At 46.1% G+C, this 23,173-nt stretch overlaps 1 protein-coding gene and 1 non-coding gene across 14 annotated transcripts in view; one reads left to right on the top strand and one right to left on the bottom strand.

Annotated features, from left to right (window-relative positions):
* The window catches only part of IRF2 (interferon regulatory factor 2), a 142,295-nt gene that overhangs the window by 39,602 nt on the left and 79,520 nt on the right, over nt 1-23,173 (bottom strand). For 7 of the 13 annotated variants that reach the window (XM_078001463.1, XM_015139558.3, XM_078001465.1 and 4 more), the window contains 1 exon segment: nt 1,287-1,379. The exons of 1 other annotated variant lie outside the window; for it this stretch is intronic. In XM_078001463.1, the coding sequence (XP_077857589.1) occupies nt 1,287-1,373 (87 nt within the window). In that variant the 5' untranslated portion in view covers nt 1,374-1,379. 13 annotated transcript variants of the gene reach the window in all.
* LOC114678563 (small nucleolar RNA SNORD79) lies at nt 4,175-4,258 on the top strand. The gene has a single exon (XR_003729999.2). It is a non-coding gene; the product is annotated as a small nucleolar RNA SNORD79 (small nucleolar RNA).

A 23,173-nucleotide genomic window follows, 5' to 3' on the forward strand; every position in this document is an offset into this window, starting at 1 on the left:
GGAAAAGGACAAAAAGAAATAAGATTTAAAAGATATCTGAAAAGACCCAATAAGGCCAGGAATGATATTAGTTAAAAAAAATTATACTGCAATATCCTGTTCCCTTGTTGGAAGCAAGCTACAAACTGCAATCTGGCTCTAAGCTCTTGCACCTGATACAAAGATAAAGCCTGGCCAGCTAAATTATTCATTGTGTCCTTAAGATTAAAAAAGAAAAGGGGAGGGAGTGGAGAAGAGGAAAAAGGCATTTACTCAGAAGTGTCCCTGGTAGGAGAGGAACTTCTCTCCTGGGCCTCCTTAAAGAAGGCATGATATATATTTAGTTGTTTTTCTAGATTATATAGTTCTAGAAGTTTTTCATTTTTACCTACATTATCTCTTTCTGATTCACCCCTAATAGCTAGGATCAATTAAATTCAGAGTGTTTAGGTTAGCAAAGTAAGGGAGGGTTTGTGCATGGAAGGGGCAGGTTGTAAAGGACTGGCTGCTTTTTCAGGAAAGGTGGGCACACAGATGGGCTTCATTACAGAGGTAAAAAGAAGGTTTTTTCTTAAAGACAAAAACAAGCTTTCTTTAAATAGAGAACATTGAAAAGGAAATGCTCCATTCCTAATATAAAACCCTGGAGTTCCCATGTCCTCTAGTCCTAAAAGGCCAGGAGAAGCCAAAAAAAGGAATTTGGAGAAGGAAGAGGGTAAGAATCCTCAAAGAACAACACAGCAAGGAGCTTTCCATAGGCAGTCAGCCAAGACACCAAAGGTGAGCAGACACTGGAGACTCCAGGCTGAGGCTATAGTCGGAGAGGATACAAATCCTTTTGCGACCGGGTTCAGTGGCTCATGCCTGTAATCCCCACACTTTGGGAGGCTGAAGTGGGAGGATCACTTCAGCCCAGGAGTTCAAGACCATCCTGGGCAACATGGTGAGACCTCAGCTCTACAAAAAAAAAATACAAAAATTAGCCAGGTGTGGTGGCGTTTACCTGTAGTTCCAGCTACTCTGGAGGCTGAGGTGGGAGGATGACTCGAACCCAAGAGGTCGAGGCTGCAGTGAGTCGCAATCGCACCACTGCACTCCAGCGTGGGCAATATAGTGAGACCCTGTCTCTAAAAGAAAAAAAGCCTTTGAGATGATAACTTGATGTTTTATGATCATTTTGCATTGGCTGTTTTTTGTCATGAATGAGCCTAAGATTTTGAACACAAACAATTTTACTTTCGGCAGTCTGCTTGGGCATGCTTCAGCCAGGACCTCTCTCACACATACACCCATCCTGATACACTCACCTTGTTAAGCCACTTGAGCCCTGGGATCGTGTTGGAGTTTATCTGCTCCTCCAGCCACGGGCGCATGCGCATCCTTTCCACCGGCATGGTGCCCTTGCGGGAGAGAAACACAGCGTCAGGCGTTGGTGCCACTCAATGTGGTGTCCGCGCTGCAGAGTTCTACACCCCGCCTGACCCCTTCCTTCTCTCCTTTCCTGGGGTGGGGACTGGCGAACTGGGGGGTTGGTGTACTCAGGGGCTGTGTCCTAGAGCCACCTGTGCAAGCCCAGCCCTCGTGCTGGCCAGGAGGCTATCTGGGGACACAGGGCGGTCCAGGCCTGCCCTCCACTGGGAAGGTCCTATGGACATTGGAGACGAGGACTGGCACTCCTCCCCGGGACTTTGCCTCGAGGGGGGCTTTATCCCCACTACCCTGGCCGTATTTTGAGGCTTCAGTTGCTCGCAGGCCCCAATGCCTTTGGGGATTATCCTTCCAAGAGCCAGGGGTGGGCAGAGCAAAGCAGTTGTGGGAAAGCACTGACAGTCAAGCCATTCCTTTTGAGAATCTGGGTTATACAAACGCTTTCAACCCCCAATATTAACATTTAAAGCTCGAAAGGAATCAGTTAATTTGGCTTTCCCAAAGTTTTCCACCAATTACCCATCCCTCCCAACTTTATTTCCAGAGCCCCCGGCACCCTGCACAGGTATCTCCTTTGGTTTTGCTTTTACCCGAGTGCAATCTCTCACCCAAGTGTCTTTCTTCAATGCCAGCCTCCCCTCTGACCTGACATCACCCCCTTTTCCTTTAACTTACTTTCCCTTTGAAAATCATTCTCCTAGTCTGACCGCCATTCCTCCGCCAGCCCACACAATGCCCCCCGCTGCTTCCAGATGCCTTTCTAAGATAGACTTCCCCTTGTCCATCGGAATAGATCCAGAGGGGAATCACTAACAAAGTACCTTCCACACTGCCCCCCACCCATCTTCACCCTATCTATGCCTGCATTTACTTCTAATCTGGGGTCCAAAAGTAAAGACGGTTCCGGTGCAAGCCTCCATTCTATAGGACCTCACGGACAGTGTGACACTGTAATCCTCTTCTTAATCCTGATGCGTCCCTTCCTTCTTTGGTTCATTTCCTCCAAAACTGAGCTCTGAAAATTCTATTCATTGGCATTTGGGCTGATGTCTCAATAACTCTCCTTTCCAGCTTGCCATGAACTTCCTCTCTCCTCTATTCCCTGTGCCCTGAACATGCCAGAGTTACAAGCATCCTTCCATGACCCCCCCGGCCTCACCCCGGGCCTGCAGGAGTCCACAGCCTTTTCCTTGTACGCCTCCCGCAGTCGGTCCCACTGAATACTGCAGACACCTCCTGCTCCGTGCTCATCCCATGCCCTCTGCTCTTCATTCCCTGGCCTTGCAGGTCCTTATCCGCCCTCTAAGACCCAGCCTCCTCCTCCACAGGGGCTTCCGAGACCACTCCTGCCTAAAGCAGTCCCTCTGCCTCCAGCTCCTACGATACTCACTAATCCTATACTGCTCCTCTGAAAAATCAAACATTGCTTTAGGGCAGTTGTTTTAAGTGAAGTCTTTCATCTTATCCCTTGCTTTACCTATATACTTCTCAGCTGTGTACACTCCACTCTCTTTTCCTAACCAAATTTAAGTTCTACATAGCAAGAACATCACCTTCTTTTGTTCTGGAGGCTGGGTCTCACTCTGTCACCCAGATGGGAGTGCAGTGGCATGATCACGGCTCACTGCAGCCTCAACCTCCTGGGTTCAAGCGATTTTCCCACCTCAGCCTCCCGAGCAGCTGGGACCACAGGTGTGAGCCACCACGCCCAGCTAATTATTTTTAAATTTTTGTAGAGATGGGGTCTCAACTCCTGGGCTCAAGCAATTCTCCCACCTCGGCCTCCCAAAGTGCTGAGATTACAGACATGAGCTCCCATGCTCCGCCTTCTTCTAGGTCTTTTACTAGTCCTACAAAGCCCAAATGTTGCCACAGGAAACACTCACTACAAGGCTCAGGCCAGCTCTGAAGATCGCTATGACAGCCTAGGTGGGGTGCCGTCAGAGGCTGGCCTCATCCACTCATATGGAGGCTCCAGCCACCAATCTTTGAGACACAAACAGGAACCTTAGAGACACTTCACGAGGACATGGAATGGCCGCAAGGAGTTGCAGATACTGCTGCTCTTGGTCTCATTCATTCATTTGTTCCATTCATTCATTTGTTCACCCACTCATTCAAAGATCATGTATTGAGAATGATGCTCCAGGAACGGGGAAAGATGACATTCCCTACCGTCTAGGAACTCCCGATCTAACAGGACACTGGAAAGAAGGGCGGTACCATGCTCCACGAAGACTCCTGGCTACAAGATGATAAAGAGTTTCAGAAAAGTCTGGGGAGTGCTGGGGAAAGCTGTGCACAGACGAGTGCACTGGCGACCCCTCAGAGGCTTACCCTGCAAGAGCTCTGCCCGCCAGGGTGGTGACCACCAGCCCAGCCTGATCCTCCCTCTGGAAAAGACCTCAAGACACAGATTGGAAACCACTAAATCCAGAGCAGTCAAGAAAGTAGAGGGAAGAGTAGTTACAGGATAGGGGTAGGTACAGTGGTCACGAGTGGAGAGCAACAGATGCCAGTTCTCCTCCCTGGCACTGCAGCTGAGCCTGAGCCTAGCAATATGGAAACATGAGCGGAGTGTGGAAGTGGCCCTGCTTCCAGCTAGTACTCAGAATAATATCACATTTCCTCCATTATCTTTCTCACAAATAACCCAGTTGGGCAGGGGGCGGGGGGTGGGGGGGGAAGTCCCATCTGAAATAGTTCAAAAAGCCATATGGTATGGTTCCTCTCAGGTGCTCCCACCAGCCCACGGTGGTTCCTGTTCTCATGTTAGTGATGGCTTTCAAAGTTCACACAGACGAGAATCTCTCTGAAAGACAATGAAGATCAGTTTGAAACGGAAACAGTAGTTGAAAAGTCAATTGTCAGGTAAAGCAAAGCACCAAGACAAAAAACCCAACTTTCTGTCTTTAAAACTAAAGCCTGTGTGTGAAGACACATTCGATCCACGCCGTTCGCAGATTCTGTATCTGTGAATTTGCCTACTCACTAAAACATCTCCGCAACCCCCAAATCAATACTTGGTGCGTTTGTGGTCACTTGCGGACGTGTGCTGAATTCAAGTCATCTGACGCACGTGTTCCCAGCTGAAGCTGGACAAGGCCACACTCTGCCTTCCTGCTCTTGCTCTCCTATGGCAAACAAGTGTCCTTTTCACAGGCTACGGAGTGCGACATTTTTGCATCTTTGTGCTTTTTGTTGGTGACTTTGTTGTTTCAAATGGCCCCCAGGCATTGTGCTGAAATGCCTTCCCAGGTTCCTAAGAACCAGAAGGCTATGATGTGCTTTACAGGGAAAATATGTATATTAGATAAGCTTTCTCAGGCATGCATTAATAGTGCTGTGAGTTCAGTGCTAATCAATCAACAGTAAATATTACAGAGGGTATCTTCAAACAGAAACACGTAAGACAAGGTTATATACAATGATCAGCTGACAAAATATTGTGACCAGTAGCTCGCAGGAACCGAATGTCCTCATAAGAAGAGGGAAGTGTGGACACGGACACACAGAAGAATGACGCGTGAAGACACAGACACAGGGAGGATGGGCACATGAAGCCAAAGGCAGAGACTGCAGTGAGGCTGCTGCAGCCCGCCATGCCTGGAAGCTGGAACCGGCAAGGAAGGATTCTCCTGAGAGCCGTGAGGCAGAGCAGGGCCCTACTGATGCCTCGATCTGAGACTTCCGGCCTCCAGAATTGTGATGGAATACATTTCTGTTGTGTGAAAACCATCTGTTATGGCAGCCCTGAGCAACTAACACAGAAGGGAGAGCTGCAAAGGCCCCAAGGCAAGGTGGCCCCTGGGAACGGCAGTCAGTGACAGGGAGGGCCCAGAGACCCAGCTCACCCAGAAGACCATGCCTAGGATTTTGGTCATGACCATGACCTAAGACTAAAGAGGAAACCGAAGGATTTTAGCAAAAGAATGATAGGGTCAGTTTGGCCAATAGTAAAGGGAAGAGCTGACTGTCAAATCCAGACCAGCGCTTCACCAACTTGAATGCACACAGGAATCCCAAGTCAGTGGATTCCAGGCAACCCCTGTGGTCTGCATCTCTGACAAGCCCCTAGGTCCTTGGGTCACACTCTGAAAGCAAAGCTCCAGAGTCCCCTTATTTTCCATGCTTAATGGCCTGGATCTCCCATGCTCCTGCCGTGTGGTCATTTTGGCTATTCTGACAGACTCCTCCGCTGGTCGGCTTGCCGGCCTTGTCATCCACCGGCTGGGTCCGCTCCTCACTTGCGCAGTGTGTCTATTAGGATGCAGCTCTGCCAAACCTCGAGCTTATTGGAAAAGTTCATAATCTTAAATCAGGACTGTTATTAACTATAAGTAACTTTTAGAAAAGGCAAAAAAATCAAACAAGTATTTTATCAGAGTAAAAAAAAAAAAACTTAAAAAGGTCTATACTTATTTCAGGTTTTGTTTGTGTGTGTTTGTTGGTAGGACATCTCCAATGAGACGCAATGAAAAGCTCACCCAGTCACATGGAGGCCCTTCTCCTTTGTGACTTGATTTTTTTCTCCCCTGACTCATCTCCCACCCTAGGAAGGTAGTGCATTACCAGTGCGCTTGGCATGCGAGAGGTTATAAAGGTTGCCATTTGACATAGGTTTCTCTAGACTAGCAGAGGGTGAGCATACATCTTTACTTCTGTGAAAAACAGCAAAGGCAGAATCTACCTCAAGCCTAGCACCAGAAACGGATCATTTAGTTGGACACTAAAAATAGATTAATTATGCTTCCAGAGATTAAAAGACTGAGATGACAGGCACAGAGGGTCAGGGGACTGAGGACTGGAAAGCAAGATGCTTACTCGGTAGGTATCATCCAGCTTCCATTACTGAAAGTCAGGGTGACGTGCTGGTCTTTCTGTAAGGCAAGCCTCCCACAGGCACTAACAGCCAGGCCATGTGAACCTCGAACCGAGTTAGAGCAGGCAGGTAACTCAGTGGAGATGACACAGAGCGGCTATGTTTGTCTAAGAACAAAATGCACAGAAGTCAGGACAGTTGTGCCACGGCCCTGACTCTGCCATTGCTGGTGTGTGTCCTTGGGCTAATCACTCCATCTTTCTGTCCACACTTTGATCATCTAGAAAAATGGGACGTTTTAAACAGATGATTCCTGGGGTTATCCATGATACGATGAATCATAATTTGATATTTTTTTTTGTAAGCTTCTCTTCTTGTACATCAGGTTGTTTTTAGAAGTAAAATGCTAAAATTTTATGGTCCTACAAACCTAATATATGAGCAACCTGTACTTCAAAGTAGGTAAAAGAGTTGAAGCATCTACCCTGGAGCCTGACGAAAGGCAATCTATAAAATCACCTTTGAGATTTGAGGTTGGGACTGGTTTCAAAACCGTGGCATCTGGCCATAAGTCAATTCAGCCCACGGTGGGTACTGAGAATATCACTGGTGCCAAGCCTGCTATATAAGGCATGCAAGCTATTCGTTGTGATTCGTAAGTCACGACTGATCCTCCATGAAGTTGACAGTACTATGGCCATGATTAGTGCTATTAACAATGAAGTTAAATTTTCACCCAAATAACTGAATTTTGGTTCTTGGAATAGTAAGAGCAACGGTGACCACTTATAGAGCACTTAACTATGTGCTAGGCATTAAAACTAGGGTTTTCTTGCTAGGTATGGTGGGATACTCCTGTCGTTTCAGCTACTTGGGAGTCTGAGGTGGGACAGTCACTTGAACCCAGGAGTTCAAGGCTGCAGTGAGCCATGATCACACCACCGCATTCCAGCCTGGGTGGCAGAAAGAGCCCCTTTCTAAAAATAAAAAACCTAGGCTTTTCTACAAGTTTTGTCATTTAACCCTTACAACCCTAGGACGTAGGGACTTTATTATCCTTTCCCACCTGCTAGTAAGTAGAGAGCCAAGACTCTCATTTAAATTCAGGCCTGTCTAACATGAAAAGCTCAGGCTTATCCACTCTAACCTCTGCCTTCATCTTACTTTAGAAAGCACTGAGTTATGATGACCTCTTAATTGTTCTACTTACTGAGACTTCCCAAACTCCTCTCTGTCTTGCATACCACTGACAGTCATCTTCCTAAAATACCATTTAATCATGTTAATTCTCTGTTCCAGAGACTTCTAAATGTGCCTGCTGGACTTAAGGTAATAAATTCCTTAGCTGAGACGGGGGTGGTGCTTCTGGTAATGGTGCAATAGGTAATTCAGACCTGACTCTCAGGCTGACTAGCTAAGAAACATGGACAAAATATATTTTTAAAATCCATTTACATGCATCAGAGAGCTAACAAGGTAGTTAAAAATTAGGGGGGCAAAATCTGGGAGAAAAAGAACCCCAGGACGGTGAACCTGACATTCAGGGCTGCTGTAATCCTAGCGCGGGGACAGCTGCTCATTTCTGAAGAGGAGGCTGCGGGGCTTTGAAACTGAGCAGAGCGTCTGACACACTCAGGTGACTAAGGAGACAAAAATTGAAGACAGGACCCAGCTAGGAAAAGGGGTTCCTGGAAACACCCCCACAAGCTTGGTAAGTAATACAACTAAGTAGAAATAAACTAATATCAAAGGCGAAACCCAGTTTTGAATCATCTCAATCCCTGATCAAATGAAAATGACCTGGAACTACCAAAAGCAAATATAAATCAAATCTTGAGGAACATAACATTATCCGAGGATTCATGTTATCTCTGGAGCTTTTCTTTTTCTTTTTTTTTCTTTTTCTTTTTTTTTTTTTTTTTTTTTTTTTTTGAGACAGAGTCTCACTCTGTCGCCAGGCTGGAGTACAGTGGCTCGATCTCAGCTCACTGAAACCTCTGCCTCCCGGGTTCAAGCTATTCTCCTGCCTCAGCCTCCAGAGTAGCTGGGACTACAGGTGCCCACCACCATATCCAGCTAATTTTTGTATTTTTAGTAGAGACAGGGTTTCATCATGTCGGCCAGGATGATCTCAATCTCTTGACCTCGTGATCTGCCCACTTTGGCCTCCCAAAGTGCTGGGATTACAGGCGTGAGCCACCGTGCCCGGCCATGGAACGCCTTTTCTTGGTACCCAGTCACCCAGTGGATCAGCAAAAATTCATTAAACACACATTGTCACAAGGAACTGTGCTGAGTGCTGTGGGGGATTCAAAGATGGGTGAGATATGATCACTACCCTCAAGGAACAAATAAGTTAACTAAGGATATGAGAGATAAATCACATAAAGCTAACTAATAATCCTATAATTATAATAATCAAAGACTATGCAATAAAGATCAGAAGGTAGTGTATTATTAATTGCCAGCTAAGTTAGCTAGTTCATAAGGAATACATAAATCATTGTTAAATGGGCTTGTAAGAGAAAGCTTTATGGTAAGGGAAAGCTTTATGGCAAAGGAAGACCTTAATGGATGGGGAGGTGCTGTCTAGGCAGGGAGAAGGTGGCAGGCAAGCCAGGGGAGGTAAAAGGTTGGTATCGGCGGCCAAAGCAGGACTGAAGATGTGTTTGCTGATGTGAGCAGAGCAACTGTCTTATGAACCAACATGTGTGTCTTCTATATAAGAGTCACTGGTGTGTGAGAAGCAAGCGCTGGGTATTTCACATCAATCATTTTTAACTCTCATAACAGCTCTAACCAGTTAAATACTAGTATCCCCATTTTATTTTTTCATTTTATTTTTGAGACAGGGTCTCACTCTGTCACCCACGCGAAAGTGTAGTGGTGCAATCCTGGCTCGCTGCAGTCTTGACTTCCTGGGCTCAAGAAATCCTCTCACCTCAGTCTCTCAAGTACCCAGGACTACAGGTGCATGCACCATGCCCAGCTAATTTTTTGTTTTTGTTTTTGTGTTTTGAGACGGAGTCTCGCTCTGTCACCCAGGCTAGAGTATAGTGGTGCAATCTCGGCTCACTGCAACCTCTGCCTCTCGGGTTCAAGCAATTCTCCTGCCTCAGCCTCCTGAGTAGCTGAGATTACAGGCACCCACCACCACATCCGGCTGATGTTTTTGTATTTTTAGTCGAGACGGGTTTTCACCATGTTGGTGAGGCTGGTTTTGAACTCCTGACCTGATGATCCACCTGCCTTGGCCTCCCAAAGTCCTGGGATTAAAGGTGTGAGCCACTGTGCCTGGCCTAATTTTTAAAATATTTTTGTAGAAACAGGGGTTTCACTACCTATGTTGCCTCAGGTGGTTCGAACTCCTGGCCTCAAGCGATCCTCCTACTTCAACCTCCCAAAGTGCTAAGGTTAAAGGCATAAGCCACCATGCCCAGCCTATTATCCTCATTTTAGAGATGAGGAAAAGCATAACCAAAAAGGCAGCCCCCACAAAAAAGAAGAAGTCAGAAAGAAAAGAAAATGTCCAAGACACCCACGCCTCTAGATTAGGAGCCAGGATTTGAACCTCAGGAGGGTCTCGGACGCCCAGCTAGAGTCTGAGCTTGTTTACGCAGGCGGCTAACAGCTTCTGAGTGCGTGACTTGGGAAAAACCATGCTTAGTTTCATGAGCCATCCAGCACTCTATACAGAGCCAAATGGAGGGAAGGAGGGGAGCTAGAAACTACTGCTCCAGGTCAGGACAATGGCTATGGAAATGTACAAAAAAAAAAAAAAAAAAAAAAAAAACCACGCGATGACGCACGTATAGGAATCTAACAGCAGTGTTTAGTAGTAATTTTTCCTAGGCACACAACAGTCTTTTCCCAAATACAAGTTCTTCTTGCAAGTCCCTCACAATGACTTCTGTGTGCTTCTTCAGCAAAAGTAAGAATTTCCATGAAAGTTATGTAAATTGAGAGAAAGCTGGAGTTAGAAATTGAACATCATCATCGTCATCCCCATCACTAATACCACTCCAGCCCTTACTAGGAGCCTGACCCTCAGCCCAAATGCCTTTCATGCATTATTTCATTTAATCTTCCAACAAGCTACATAAGGCAGAGTAGCTACTCTCCATTCTACAGATGAGGAAATGAAGCTACTTACAAAGCTCCACTTACAGCCATTAAGTGGTAAAGCAAACATTCAAATCTAGATCCGTCTGACTTCAAAGAATATGCCAGAAACCTCTAGACCAGTGCTTTGCAAGTCTCTGTTAACAACCCATCAGAGGGTCATGGGATCGTTTATTGCATTAAGATCAGCACTTTTAATTTAATTTTAATCTACAATATGATAGAATGGAAAATGAGGGAGCACCCCAAACAAAGTGAAGTAAGCATTGTTCTACAAAACGTTTGCTTCCATTTAATGTCACATCACATTATATTACACTGGTCCTGGGGTCAAAGGGGTATAAAAACATTGAAGTAGGCTGGACTGCCTCCCGAGGGTGTGTGTGCAGGTGTGTGTAAGCACGTGGATGGTGCAGACAGGGAGGGGACGCTGTGGGAAGTAGAATGCAGGAAAACAGGATATGTGAAAACAAGGAGAAGCAGACCCTAAGAGCTGTACTGAGTGCTAAGAGGTAGAAATAAAACGGACGAGAACTTCATGGCATGAAAATAGCATGTTCAGAGCAAAGATAATAGGACCTGTATATTAGAGAGGTGGCCTGAGACCTTCCTATGTGGCCATGCTTAATCCTGCTCTGCCTGTGACTTTCAAATCACTCTCCAGACTCTGATGGAACCCTGAAGGCTGAAGTCAGCCATTGCCAGTCCTGAAATCAGAAAGACGTTTAACGTTTAGATGGAGGGCCAGATACGGTAAAAAGCATGCCTCACAGTGTACATATGATCTGCACCAACGCAAAACTGATTTTTATAAGTTTTGTTGAACTTTAGAAAGTCATAGATTCATTTAAGAACGGGAGTCTCCAGCCAGTCTTCCTCAGAAGGTTTTAAGCAATTCAACCACGAATTCTCCTACTCTGTAGATTTCTCAGGATGAATGATGGGGCAGGACTGCTCTCCAAATACATCATAACCCACCTTTATTCTTTTCTGTTCTGGTCATACCACTAGCCCAAAACTGTCTTGCAACGCTATCACCTTAAAACTTTAAAAAAAAAAAAAAAAAAAAAAAAGGCAGGGGGGAAAAATAAGTCCCTGACCCCACTCTAATGAAATAAGAACCGGATTTTTTTTATTATCCTAGAGTAATTTTGATAAGCAATTCACTGTTATTTAGTATCCATTAACCCAATGGACTTCCAGATTCCAGATGTTTAATAAACATCTCCAGCTGAGTCATGGGAAAACAGGAGGCCAGTGGTGAATAGATTTCATCATTAATGAAATATAAATGTATATGAAATTAAAAGTCTAAAATGCTTTTAAATACCACAAAACTAGTTTTCCAGGCTGAAAATCATCCAGATCATAGTTTTACATATTTGCCATTCTATGCACAAGTTTCCTATTAGGTGCGTTTTCTATATCCTTTTGGAAGCTATTCCCATAGCTACTTTCTAAAATTTACCTTGTCTCTGACCACAAACTCCTCTGGTACCTGAAATGTGGGCTGTATCACAACCCCAATCAAGCCAACTGACTTGGGGCCCCTATGTGTGTGTGCACAAAAGTCACCTGCCTATCACTGGCTCTTGGTTCTGCAGACGACCCAGTGGTCACTCTAGAGAACAGTTCTCAATGCAGACTAACAAGAACAGCAGATCTTTATCCAGAGATCAAGCCTTGAAAATACATGCAATGTGTTACGTTCACCCAGATGTGTGCTCTTCTGAGAAAGGCCCCCACAAACTCTCAAAAGGCAGTTCCCTAGGCAGATATAAGAAACACAGTGCAAGAACACGAATGGCAAAGCAGCCAGACCTCTCTGCTGACACTCTCTTGACTTTCCCTGGCTCAGCAGCCACTTCCCTGGCCCCCCCACCCATTGCCATGTCAGCCACCAAGGGGTGCAGTCTCCATCCACTGGACCATCCCTGTTACCCATGGCCTTCTTCCATGCTCCCACTGCAGCCTGTTCAGGGGCTGCTCCACTCTGCCCCGAGCTGCTGCAGCATCCCTGTCCTGGCCACCCTCCCTGCAATCCCCTTCCACATTCCACAGTGGAGGCCTATACTTACTCAGACTATGTAGGCCCATATATTAACACGGGCAGCAACGTTAACATGGATTCCAGCTACAGAGGCCTCCTGCCCTGCTCCCTAGAATGCCCATGCCCTGGCCCCATTCTGCTTCCCACACAGTGGCCTGACCACTTTCCCACCACAAACGGGCCTCACGCCTCCGTCTTGTTTGCTCACACTGCAAACATTTGTGATAGGCTGGAGCACCTTAAAACAGATGGACGGTTGATCGCCTCATCTGAGCTCTCAGAGTCTCTGCAGATCTTCCCGCTTTCCTCTCCTCAGGTGCTGTTCCCGTTTTCCACAGGTGCAATTTCAGATCCCTCCCTGCCGCCAGCTTCACAGAGAAAAGAGATCTGCGAGGCTCTCCTTTCTGAATGTCTGCCTCCCCTCCCTCTTTACACGCATCTGGGTGTGACCTTTTTCCCTTTCTTAGACTATAACGCGTGGGAGTGCCACTCCGCAAGAGAAGATGTGGAATGTTTGAGGAGAGATACTGAGAGTGGTTTGGGGACTACTGAGTTGGAGATCTTTGGGATTCCCAAAAAGAGGTGGTGGCTGCGCTATTAGCTGTGCGAGGCTGGAGCTCAGGAGAAAGGCCCAGCTTGGAAACGTCCAGCCATACCTTGAAAGATTGTTCAAACGTCATCTTTTCCACATCACCTGGCCTGGCCAGCACAAGACACATATATGCCCCTTTCCCTTGAAGTCAGAAAACTCACTGCCTCTAACAGTGAGTTAGCACGCATCTCACACTGCCCTAAAGTCACCGGTTCATTGTTATGTGCTTTAATCCACTGAAACCAACGCTCCTTAGGCCTAAACAGGCCTTGTACTCTGCACCCAGCAAACACCCAGTGAGTGTAGACCAGCACTCTCCAGTAGACGTTTTGCAACAATTGGCTTGTTACCTATCAGGGCAGTCAACAAGGTGGCTCCTGAATGCCTGAAACGTGGCTAGCATGATGAGGAAAGCTTTGTCAAAGATGGAAACATAGTTTCCAGGCCAGTTCCAATCTTTCCAAATCATAGGGAGTGGTCAGGTGTCCGGTGGAAAGAAAATACCTGCTGGGGACACCCCCGTAGAGCGCCTGACACTGAAACTGCTTTGTTTTGAGAAAAGCTTCGTTTTAAAAAGCCTGATGCACACTCTGCAAACTTCATCACCTTTGGAACACAACCTGTTGGTAAGCAAGGGAGCGTCTGTGTGAGTAACTGCCTGATCCAGGTCTAGACCTGCAAACCCTTGGAAATGATACCAGCTGGCCAGAAGGGAGTGTCCCACTTGCCAGGATATTGTCAATAACCTCCACCATGAGGGTACTAGCAATAGCTAAGAAGTATTAAGCGCTTAACAGTGTTAGGCACGTTCTAAGCACGTTAAGAGGATAAGCTCACCTGATTCACAGCGTCCCAAGAACGTGGGTACCACTGTGGTCCCCATTTTATAGATGAAGAAACTGAGGCACATAAGGTTAAGTAACTTCCCAAGGTCACAGAGCTACTGAATGGCAGAACTTGTATTTGAACTGGAGTCCTAGGCCCTTACTTAGCCTTTGGATATGAGGCTCGCACAGGCAGGCCAAACCGGGGTTCACATCAAGAGGCAGAGAGGGCCCCATACCTCCGTCTGACCTGGCATCTGCACTGGGAGCCTGTGTGGAAGGGGACACAGCCAGGGCCGCAAGATCCCCACAGCCTGGCAAGCACCGTTCCAGCCCCTGAGCTGGCCCTGGTGCACAGGAAGCAGTTTCCCAGCCTCCTTTATGCAACCCCCTTCTAAAGTCACACTTCCTTCCCCGTTCAATACTTCCCTGGCGAGTTGGCATCAACAACACATGCTGCGTTTCCTGTGGCCAACCCGGGCTTTCCTCTTGTAGTCCGGACCAGGAAAACACTCCCATACTCCAGAATAAAGACACTCGCCCTCTCGCCACCCCTTCCCCTCCACGCTGTCTTTAAGAAAACAAGAGAGAACTGCTTTTTCCTAGCTTTGCATCACCTGGGTGTATTCTCCAGTTGTTTCATGTTAGTTGCTGCGTCTGCCATAAAGCAGGGTCACCTGGGTGCTTACAGGGTCTTTTGAAGGCAGAAGGGGAGGAAAGTGTGCCCTGCCCAGCCCATAACTGATTAACTTGAAGAACTATTTCAGAAGCACAAGTAAGTCCCACAGAAGGCAAACACTCCACTATCTTAATGTTAATGTCACATGGGCATTTATTTAAGGTGCTGAAAACCACTGAAGTACTAATAAGCATCTTCAGTATTTGTCAGTTTCCACCTCCTGCCATTTCAGCGCATATGAAGAGCAAACACTTCGTTATGGGGCCATTTTGCTTCCCACTCTAAAAATGACCTCATTTTTAGTATCAAGACCTCTAAGAAGTACAAAACCCCTGTGCCCCAAAACTCCTTTCTCCAACCTACTTAAATCTCTCAGCCCTGTTTGTTTTTTACCACTTGATACCAAGTACTTCTCTCTTGGTCTTCAGAAGATAACTGTGTGTGTGTGTGTGTTGGTGGGGAGGAGGTTGTGTTGTTTTGTTTTGTTTAAGATGGAGTCTGGCTCTGTCGCCCAGGCTGGAGTGCAGGGGCGTGATCTCGGCTCACTGCAACCTCCGCCTCCCAGGTTTAAGCGATTCTCTTGCCTTAGCCTCCTGAGTAGCTGGGATTACAGGCATGCACAACCACCACGCCCGGCTAAGTTTTGCATTTTTAGTAGAGATGGGGTTTCACCATGTTGGCCAGGCTGGTCTCGAACTCCTGACCTCAGGTGATCCACCCACCTCAGCCTCTCAAAGTGCTGGGATTACAGGTTGTTTTTGTTTTTGCTTTTAAATTCAGGGGGTACATGAGCAGGTTTGTTATATGGGTGTATTGCATGATACTGGCCAGGGTTTTGGCTCCTAATGATCCTGCTGTCCAAGTAGTGAACATAGTACCCAACAAGTAGTTTTTCAACCCTTGCCCCACTTCTACTTCCTCTCTCTCCCCTTCTGGAATCCTCAGTTTCTTGTTCCCATCTTCATGTCCATGTGTACTCAGTGTTTAGCTCCTTCTTATAAGTGAGAACATGTGCTAGTATTTGGTTTTCTGATTCTGTGTTAATTCATTTAAGATAATGGCCTCCAGCTCCATGCTTGTTATTGTGAATGATTTCATTCTTTTTATGGCTGCGTAGTATTCCATAGTGTATATATACCATATTTTCTTTTTCCAGTCCACTGCTGATGAGGACCTAGGTTAAGCCCGTATCTTTGCTATTGTGAACAATGTTGCAATTAACATAAAAGTACAGGTATCTTTTGCTAGAATGATTTCTTTTCTATATACCCAGGAATGGAATTGCTGGGTTGAATGGCAGTTCTATTTTTAGTTCTTTGAGAAATCCAGGAGACAGTTTTAAATCTACCCATCCCAGAAAGCTTTCCCTAGCCAGTGTAGACTCGTCTATGACCACAACTCCTGCTGAGATGACAGCCCTAGGAAATGGTTTGTTGCAGCTGCCATCCTACTCCATGATGAATAAGGATAGGCCTGTGAAGGGCCTAATCACTCACTGGGAAGTTGCATGTTGCCAAATTAATGATCAATCATGTCTGACCCTTAGCTCATTAATTTGGCAACATGCAACTTCCCAATGAGTTGATTAGGCCTTTCACAGGCCTATCCTTATTCATCATGGAGTAGGATGGCAGCTGCAATGCAGGATGCAGGATGGCACCCGAGGTCTGACAGCCACATGACTTCAGGACAGCACAGCCACCTAAGGGCAGGGCAGAGAACAGGGAAGACCTCAGCGGCTCCTGCATCCATGACAAGTGGGCAGGAGCCAGCCTTGGCTAGTGACGCTTTTTTATCACTATACTGTACATGAGATAAGGTCCCTATCCTTATCTCATGTACAGTGTAGTGATAAAAATGAGACCTTAAATGAGAAATCAACAAGCCATTGCCCTAAAGCTTCAGAAATCCCCTAGTATTGGTCGCCGTCTCCACATCTGTAGAAGCCATTCAGGTCTCCATCTGGCAACTATAGCCACTTCCCAGGGAACTGCTTCAGGAACCAAATGCAGAAGGTAACAGAACCCAAGACCCTTATGCCTCAGTTTTCTCCTCTGTAAAACGGGATAACTTCCACACAGTTTGTGGTAAGGATTAAATAAGATGTGTGACGTGCCTAGCCTGGTACCTGATCCATCAATAGTCAATATTTAACAAATAATAGTTTCTGCAGACACAAATTTATAGTCAATGATGCTCAAAGAGCATTATTTATAATAGCAAGACTAACCCAAATACCAGACAGTAGGAAGATGTGGAAAGAAAATGTAATAGAGTCAAATAATGGAGTATGGGGGCTACAGCAGATCCCGTTATCTCAATAAAGGGATGATTTATGTCCTGGGCAGGAAAAGGTGGGATGTTACATTCCATCATGCTACTTGCAACAGTGCACAATTTAAAACTTACGAAGTGTTTATTTCTGGAATTTCCCATTTAATATTTTCAGACCTCAGTTGACCATGAATAACTGTAACCACTAAAAGCAAAACCACAGATAAGGGAGAACTACCCTCTAGAATATTTAATTTGTGCAGGAATGCACAGAACATCATGTGAAAAAAAGTAGGGAAGCAGGTGGTTTTAACCATCAGGGCAATCAAGGACTACGCACAAACTTCCAGGCCCTCCACACCATGGTGGTTTCCCCACGGCTGAGTCCACGTGCTGATACACTGCTCTCTTCCCCCACAGCACCAATGACAGTCAGAGTTCCCCGTTCACTCACACTTACAGAACTCAGAGCCTGCACCGGGCTGACAACATGCACCAAGAGACAGCTTTTGACCTGGAACTGGGCCTTTGGGGGTCGGGAGTCGGGGGTGTGCCCCAACGCCAGGATGGCACAGAACAGAAGGTGAACGTGTCTCCTGAACAGCCCAATGTCATCACACTAAGTGCCATCCTGTGCTCACTCTTAAGTCCTGAGTTTTCTAAGACTGTCCTGATGTCAGCAGGGTGCCCTAATTTTAGATGAGAAAATAAGAACAATAGGCCAGCACAGTATTTCACGCCTATAATCCCAGTACTTCGGAAGGCCGAGGCAGGTGGATCACGTGACCTCAAGAGGTCGACACCAGCTTGGCCAACATGGTGAAAGCCCGTCTCTACTAAAATATATATAAATTAGCCAGGCATGGTGGTGCGTGCCTGTAATCTCAGCTACTTGAGAGGCTGAGTCAGGAGAATCACTTGAACCCTGGAGGCAGACGTTACAGTGAGCTGAGATCATGCCACTGTACTCCAGCCTGGGCAACAGAGCAAGACTCCATCACAAAAAAAAAAGAAGAAGAAGAACAATATAGTAATAGAGAACATTCTTCTCAAAACAACTGAGTTTCCTTCTACCCTTCCTTCCTCCACCCTTCCTTTATGAATGATTTACTCCAAAAGTCCATTCGATGCAACACAGCAAAGATATACTGGGTTGAACAGTGGCCCCCCAACATTCGTGTCCACCTGGAGCCTGTGAGTGTGACCTTTTCTGCATATGGAGTCTGTGCAGATGTAATCAAATTAAATGAGGTCATATCAGATTAGAATGGGCCCTAAATCCAATATGACTGGCGTCCTTATAAGAAGAGGGAAACTTGGACACAGACACACATAGTAGAAAGGAGAATGTTTAATGAAGACAGAGGCAGGCATTAGAGTGACTCCTCCATAAGCCAAAGAAGGCCAAGGATTGCTAGCAGCCACCAGAAGCTGGGAGAGAGGCTTGGGGCAGGTGCCCGCTCAGGGTCCCCAATAGGAACCAGCCTTGTCCATACCTTAATTGCCAACTTTTGGCCTTCAAAACTGTGAGGGAATAAATTTCGGTTGTTTCATGCTTCCCAGTTTGTGGTAATTTGTTATGGCAGCCACAGGAAACTAACAGACACTAGGGGTGGAGGGGCAGGTGCAGCCAGGGTAGGTATTGGCAGAAAGAGGGCACCTGTTAGGGTGGCTGGGGCAGCAGCCACCCAGCACACAGAATATGAAAGCCCATGTGGGCAGTGAGGATAGACATAGGAGGGAGACCACAGCCCTGTGCAGGGGCTGGGAGCCAGAGCAGGGAGGTGAGGAGGGCATCATCACTGTGGTGGGGCAGCAGTGGGGACACAAGACCACATACACACAGGCAACTGAGTAAATTATATTATATACCAGGGTAATGGAAGCCAGACTTTTGACTACTGGAGAAGGAAGCTACAAATACAGAAAGAAAGAAAACTATAATAACCCAGGCTGTGGCACTAGAAGAGGAGGACTTCATTGGAATTTGTGCTTTTTCATTTATCTCAATAAACACAGAAATAAATACAGAGGTAAAAAAAGCATGCATAGGAGGCAGGCGGATCACGAGGTCAGGAGATCGAGACCCTCCTGGCTAACATGGTGAAACCGCATCTCTACTAAAAATACAAAAAAAAATTAGCCAGGCGTGGTGGCACGCGCCTGTAGTCCCAGCTACTGAGGAGGCTGAGGCAGGGAGAATTGCTTGAACCCGGGAGGTGGAGCTTGCAGAAAGCCAAGATCGTGCCATTGCACTCCAGCCTGGGCAACAGAGCAAGACTCCGTCTCAAAAAAAAAAAAAAAGCATGCATATGTGTAAGTATGTATGTAACTAATACACATATTCTTTAATCTTGCAACTAAAAGGGCCTGGGAACAGCAAGACCCCAACAGCAACAAGCACAGGCAGTGTCCAAATCTTGGTTTCCAAACACCATCCTCCACCAAAAGGAATCAAGGGTCCTTGGAGAAACGGCTGACTCCAGAGCTGGGGCAGGGAAAGCAAAAGATAAGACCGGGCCAGAAAACAAGGAAGGGCTCAAAAGATAATAGCAACATAAGGAAAAGAGACACAGAAGCCAACCTGATGGGGCTCCCACTGGCCACACCTAAGAAAATCTGAGCACCTAAACACATGACTGAAATGTATTTGTCATTGAACAAAATTGGAATCTATGAATAAATACAGGGGGATGAGAAAGTTTCCCATAAAGTAGAATGCAAACGAATAAACACAGGAAGAATGATGGACTTAGAAGGTCGACATTTGGTAGCTATCAAAGTATACTCAGCCAAGAAATACCAGTGGATGCTAACCAGTGGGTAAAAGGTTGGTGAAAAATGGGATACTTACATAGCCTCAAAAATACGTCCCACAAAATATTTTTTACGACAAAGGGAAAAAGACTAACTTTATCATGGAGAAGCCTGACTGATGGCTCCTTAATTAAAAGATCAAATGAACGTTACCAATTAAGGGACAAATCAAAGGCATGTGTCACCTATAAGGATGCAAGAAGATGAAAGCCTCACCGCCGTGATATTCTTGTAAGAAATGCATAACCTGAAACGTCAGCAGGCCCAAACGGATAGACATTCTCTAAGATAATTGCCTTATCACTGTCAAAAGTGTCAAGTTCGGCCGGGCGCGGTGGCTCAAGCCTGTAATCCCAGCACTTTGGGAGGCCGAGACGGGCGGATCACGAGGTCAGGAGATCGAGACCATCCTGGCTGACATGGTGAAACCCCGTCTCTACTTTAAAAAATACAAAAAACTAGCCGGCCGAGGTGGCGGACGCCTGTAGTCCCAGCTACTCTGGAGGCTGAGGCAGGAGAATGGCGTGAACCCGGGAGGCGGAGCTTGCAGTGAGCTGAGATCCGGCCATTGCACTCCAGCCTGGGCAGCAGAGTGAGACTCCGTCTCAAAAAAAAAAAAAAAAAAGTGTCAAGTTCATGGAAGTCAAGGAATAATGAAGGAGGCAGGGCACCAAAATTCAACCCCTAGCCCTGCATCAGATTCTCCTGCTACAAGGGACGTGACTGAGACATTCCAACAGGAACGGGGTCTGCAGGTCGGGGGTGGCTCACGCAGTGGTGCTGGTTTCCTGATTCTGATGGCCATGCCTGGTTCTCAGTGGAGAGTGTCTTTGTCACAGCAAAGATACATTGAAGTACTCGGGAGTGATGGGGTATCAGTACTGGCAAGTTACTCTCCAAAGGTGCAGAAAAACAATTTTTGGTACTGTTGTTGAACCGTGGTGGAAGTCTGAAATTAGCTCAAAAGAAAACGACTTGGCGAGAAAGACAGTGCCAGGTAGGGAAGTAATTTCCAGTACAGAGGGAAAGACCACAGCCTTTCTGCAAATACAACAAACTCTAGAAACCCCCTCTGTGGTGCTTAAATTAAGCTGCTGGCGGTTTATTCTCCATCCGCGCACCAGGACGGTATTAATAAGCACATGCATCAATCACTTTATCTATCCGTCCATAAGGGGCAGCTTCATCAAGCAACAATTAGCTGAACAAGGAGCCTCTAAGCTTCATTTCCTGGGGAAGACGAGGAGTGATGGTCCATAATTCATTTAAATTGTTCGCTTGTGTAGAAGAGGAAAAACAAGACCACCGAAGAGCTCTCCTGCGTATTTGAGAGAAAGCGCTCAGATTTAGGCGTCAAACTTCTGTGCGAATTCAATAGACGTTATTTATATTTTATATTTTAAAGCCCAGAATTGGTTTCCAAGTCACACTGCCTCACCTCAAAGTTAAGGTGGAAGAAAATCGCCAGAAGTGCCATCGCTGGTCACTGATAGATTTGCAAATTTTAGATGTTTATCCTCCAGAGGCCCCTCCACCCCCAGTTCTCTGCAGGACACTTCAGGGTTCCCAGCGCCCCAGTGAATGTCGTGTCATTCACTGTCACGACAACAGTTCCCACTCCCACAGCTTTTCAAGCACTTGGCTCGGAGAAGACCTACTATGAGTGAGGGCTTTGCTTTTAGTTTCTTGTTTACAACGTTTCCTCGACGTGTGCAAGACGGAAGCCTGAATAACCAGCAGTTCCACTGGCTCGTACTTGGCTGAACACTGCAGTCACTCCCCTGGCCTCAGACTCCGGAGAAGAGCACACAGCACTGTCCAAGAACAGCTACCACACTCAGAACAGAAACCGAAACCAGGGGTGAAGAACCGCTCCTTCCTTCCACAAAGCCTGGACCAGGCAGCCATTCAGACTGCTCTCCTCGGCCGCCAACCCCAACCCAGCTGTGCCCTGCAGCCGGAACACCCTTCCAAAAGCAAAAACAGACTCTCGTCATTCCACAAGCCTAAAGCCTTTCCTTACCCCACAAGCCTCCAGCGAGGGGTCTGTCCCAAGGCTCTGCGTCTGTCACCCCTCAGCCTCAACAGCATCCCCTCTCACAGGCTACCTCTTACTCATTTTTCAGATTTGGCTTCAAAGTCACTCGACAGCAAGCCTTCTCCATCTCGCCAGGCCAGGCCCCCAAATCTGTAGACAAGAATCTCCATGAGAAGAATGGCGTGAACCCGGGAGGCGGAGCTTGCAGTGAGCTGAGATCCGGCCACTGCACTCCAGCCTGGGCGACAGAGCGAGACTCCGTCTCAAAAAAAAAAAAAAAAAAAAAAAAAGAATCTCCATGAGAACCAAAGCCAATTCTGTTTTGTTCAGCATGCTATTCCTAGCGCTCAGAGTACGGCAGAGGCCAATGCTCAATAAATATTAGTTGACTAAATAATGAACTTGCTATACACGCCCAGCATAGTGATATGCAATGGGAGAAGGAGCTTGCAGCCTAGAAAGAGAAGACAGGGACACCGGCAATCACAGTGAGGAGAAGGATGAACTGCCATCAAAGGAAGCATGCACCAATGCATGGGAAATGCTGTCTAGACAGGCAGTCGGGGATACCTTATCAATAATGCTTTAAATTATTTTAGGTTTTCAAGATACAATCTGGAATCTTGTTTATGTAGATCTTGTTTATTTTATACATGGGAATTCATTAGAAACGTACTGATGTTCACCAACACCGCGTTGGCCGTTACCAAGAACTATGGTATGTGGTCAGTATGGTGACCAAGCCAAAATGCAGCACTTCTGACCGTGAATGGGGTCTCATTAATACTAACACTTGAAACAGATATAAAGAGCGACTGTTCCTGGAAACACCAGGATGTGAGAAGCCTCTAGTTGTAGGGGCCAGGTGTACTGACGCAGGCTCGCCATCTTCTATTCAAAATCTTGGGGCCAGATAAAGTCTTCAGAATTCAGAAGTGTGTGGATGTTAGCAACATAATGCAGCACATATACCATATACCCCAAGGAACATAACACCCCGGAAAGTATCTAGGGCGGAACCCCTTAATCCAACACAGTTAATATTTCTGCAGCAAAACACGAACATTCACATTGATTGGGATAAATAAAAGCTATGAATAGCTTCATGTCAACTCAGGGCAGACTACCCTGCCAAATGAGTCACGATAATCACTTTCAGTTTCACAGCGTTTTGGATTGCAAATAAGGGATTTGGGGCTTGCAGTAGATTTCAAGTTATTTCAATCCTTGGAATATATTATTGTTATCATGCTATACAGAAAAATCAGCATCATTTTCCTTAAACTGTATTTATATTACAAATTAATCTGGCACACACTATGCTTAATGTAGTGAATAATAGCACTGTTTAGTTCTGAAATGAAAAAAGTGTAATGCAAACTATTTCTGCTTATTAGAAAGTGGAAAAATACTTTTCCTGAACATTTTTATAAAATTTGATATCTTAAGCAGCCATTTACAAGTATTATTTCCTTTAAATCAGGTTTACCTAACAATGTGTATGTGCTTTAGCTTACCAATCAAATACATAAAATATTTACTTATAAA

This window comes from Macaca mulatta, chromosome 5 (assembly GCF_049350105.2).
Source record: "Macaca mulatta isolate MMU2019108-1 chromosome 5, T2T-MMU8v2.0, whole genome shotgun sequence".
Classification (NCBI taxonomy): Eukaryota; Metazoa; Chordata; class Mammalia; order Primates; family Cercopithecidae; genus Macaca; species Macaca mulatta.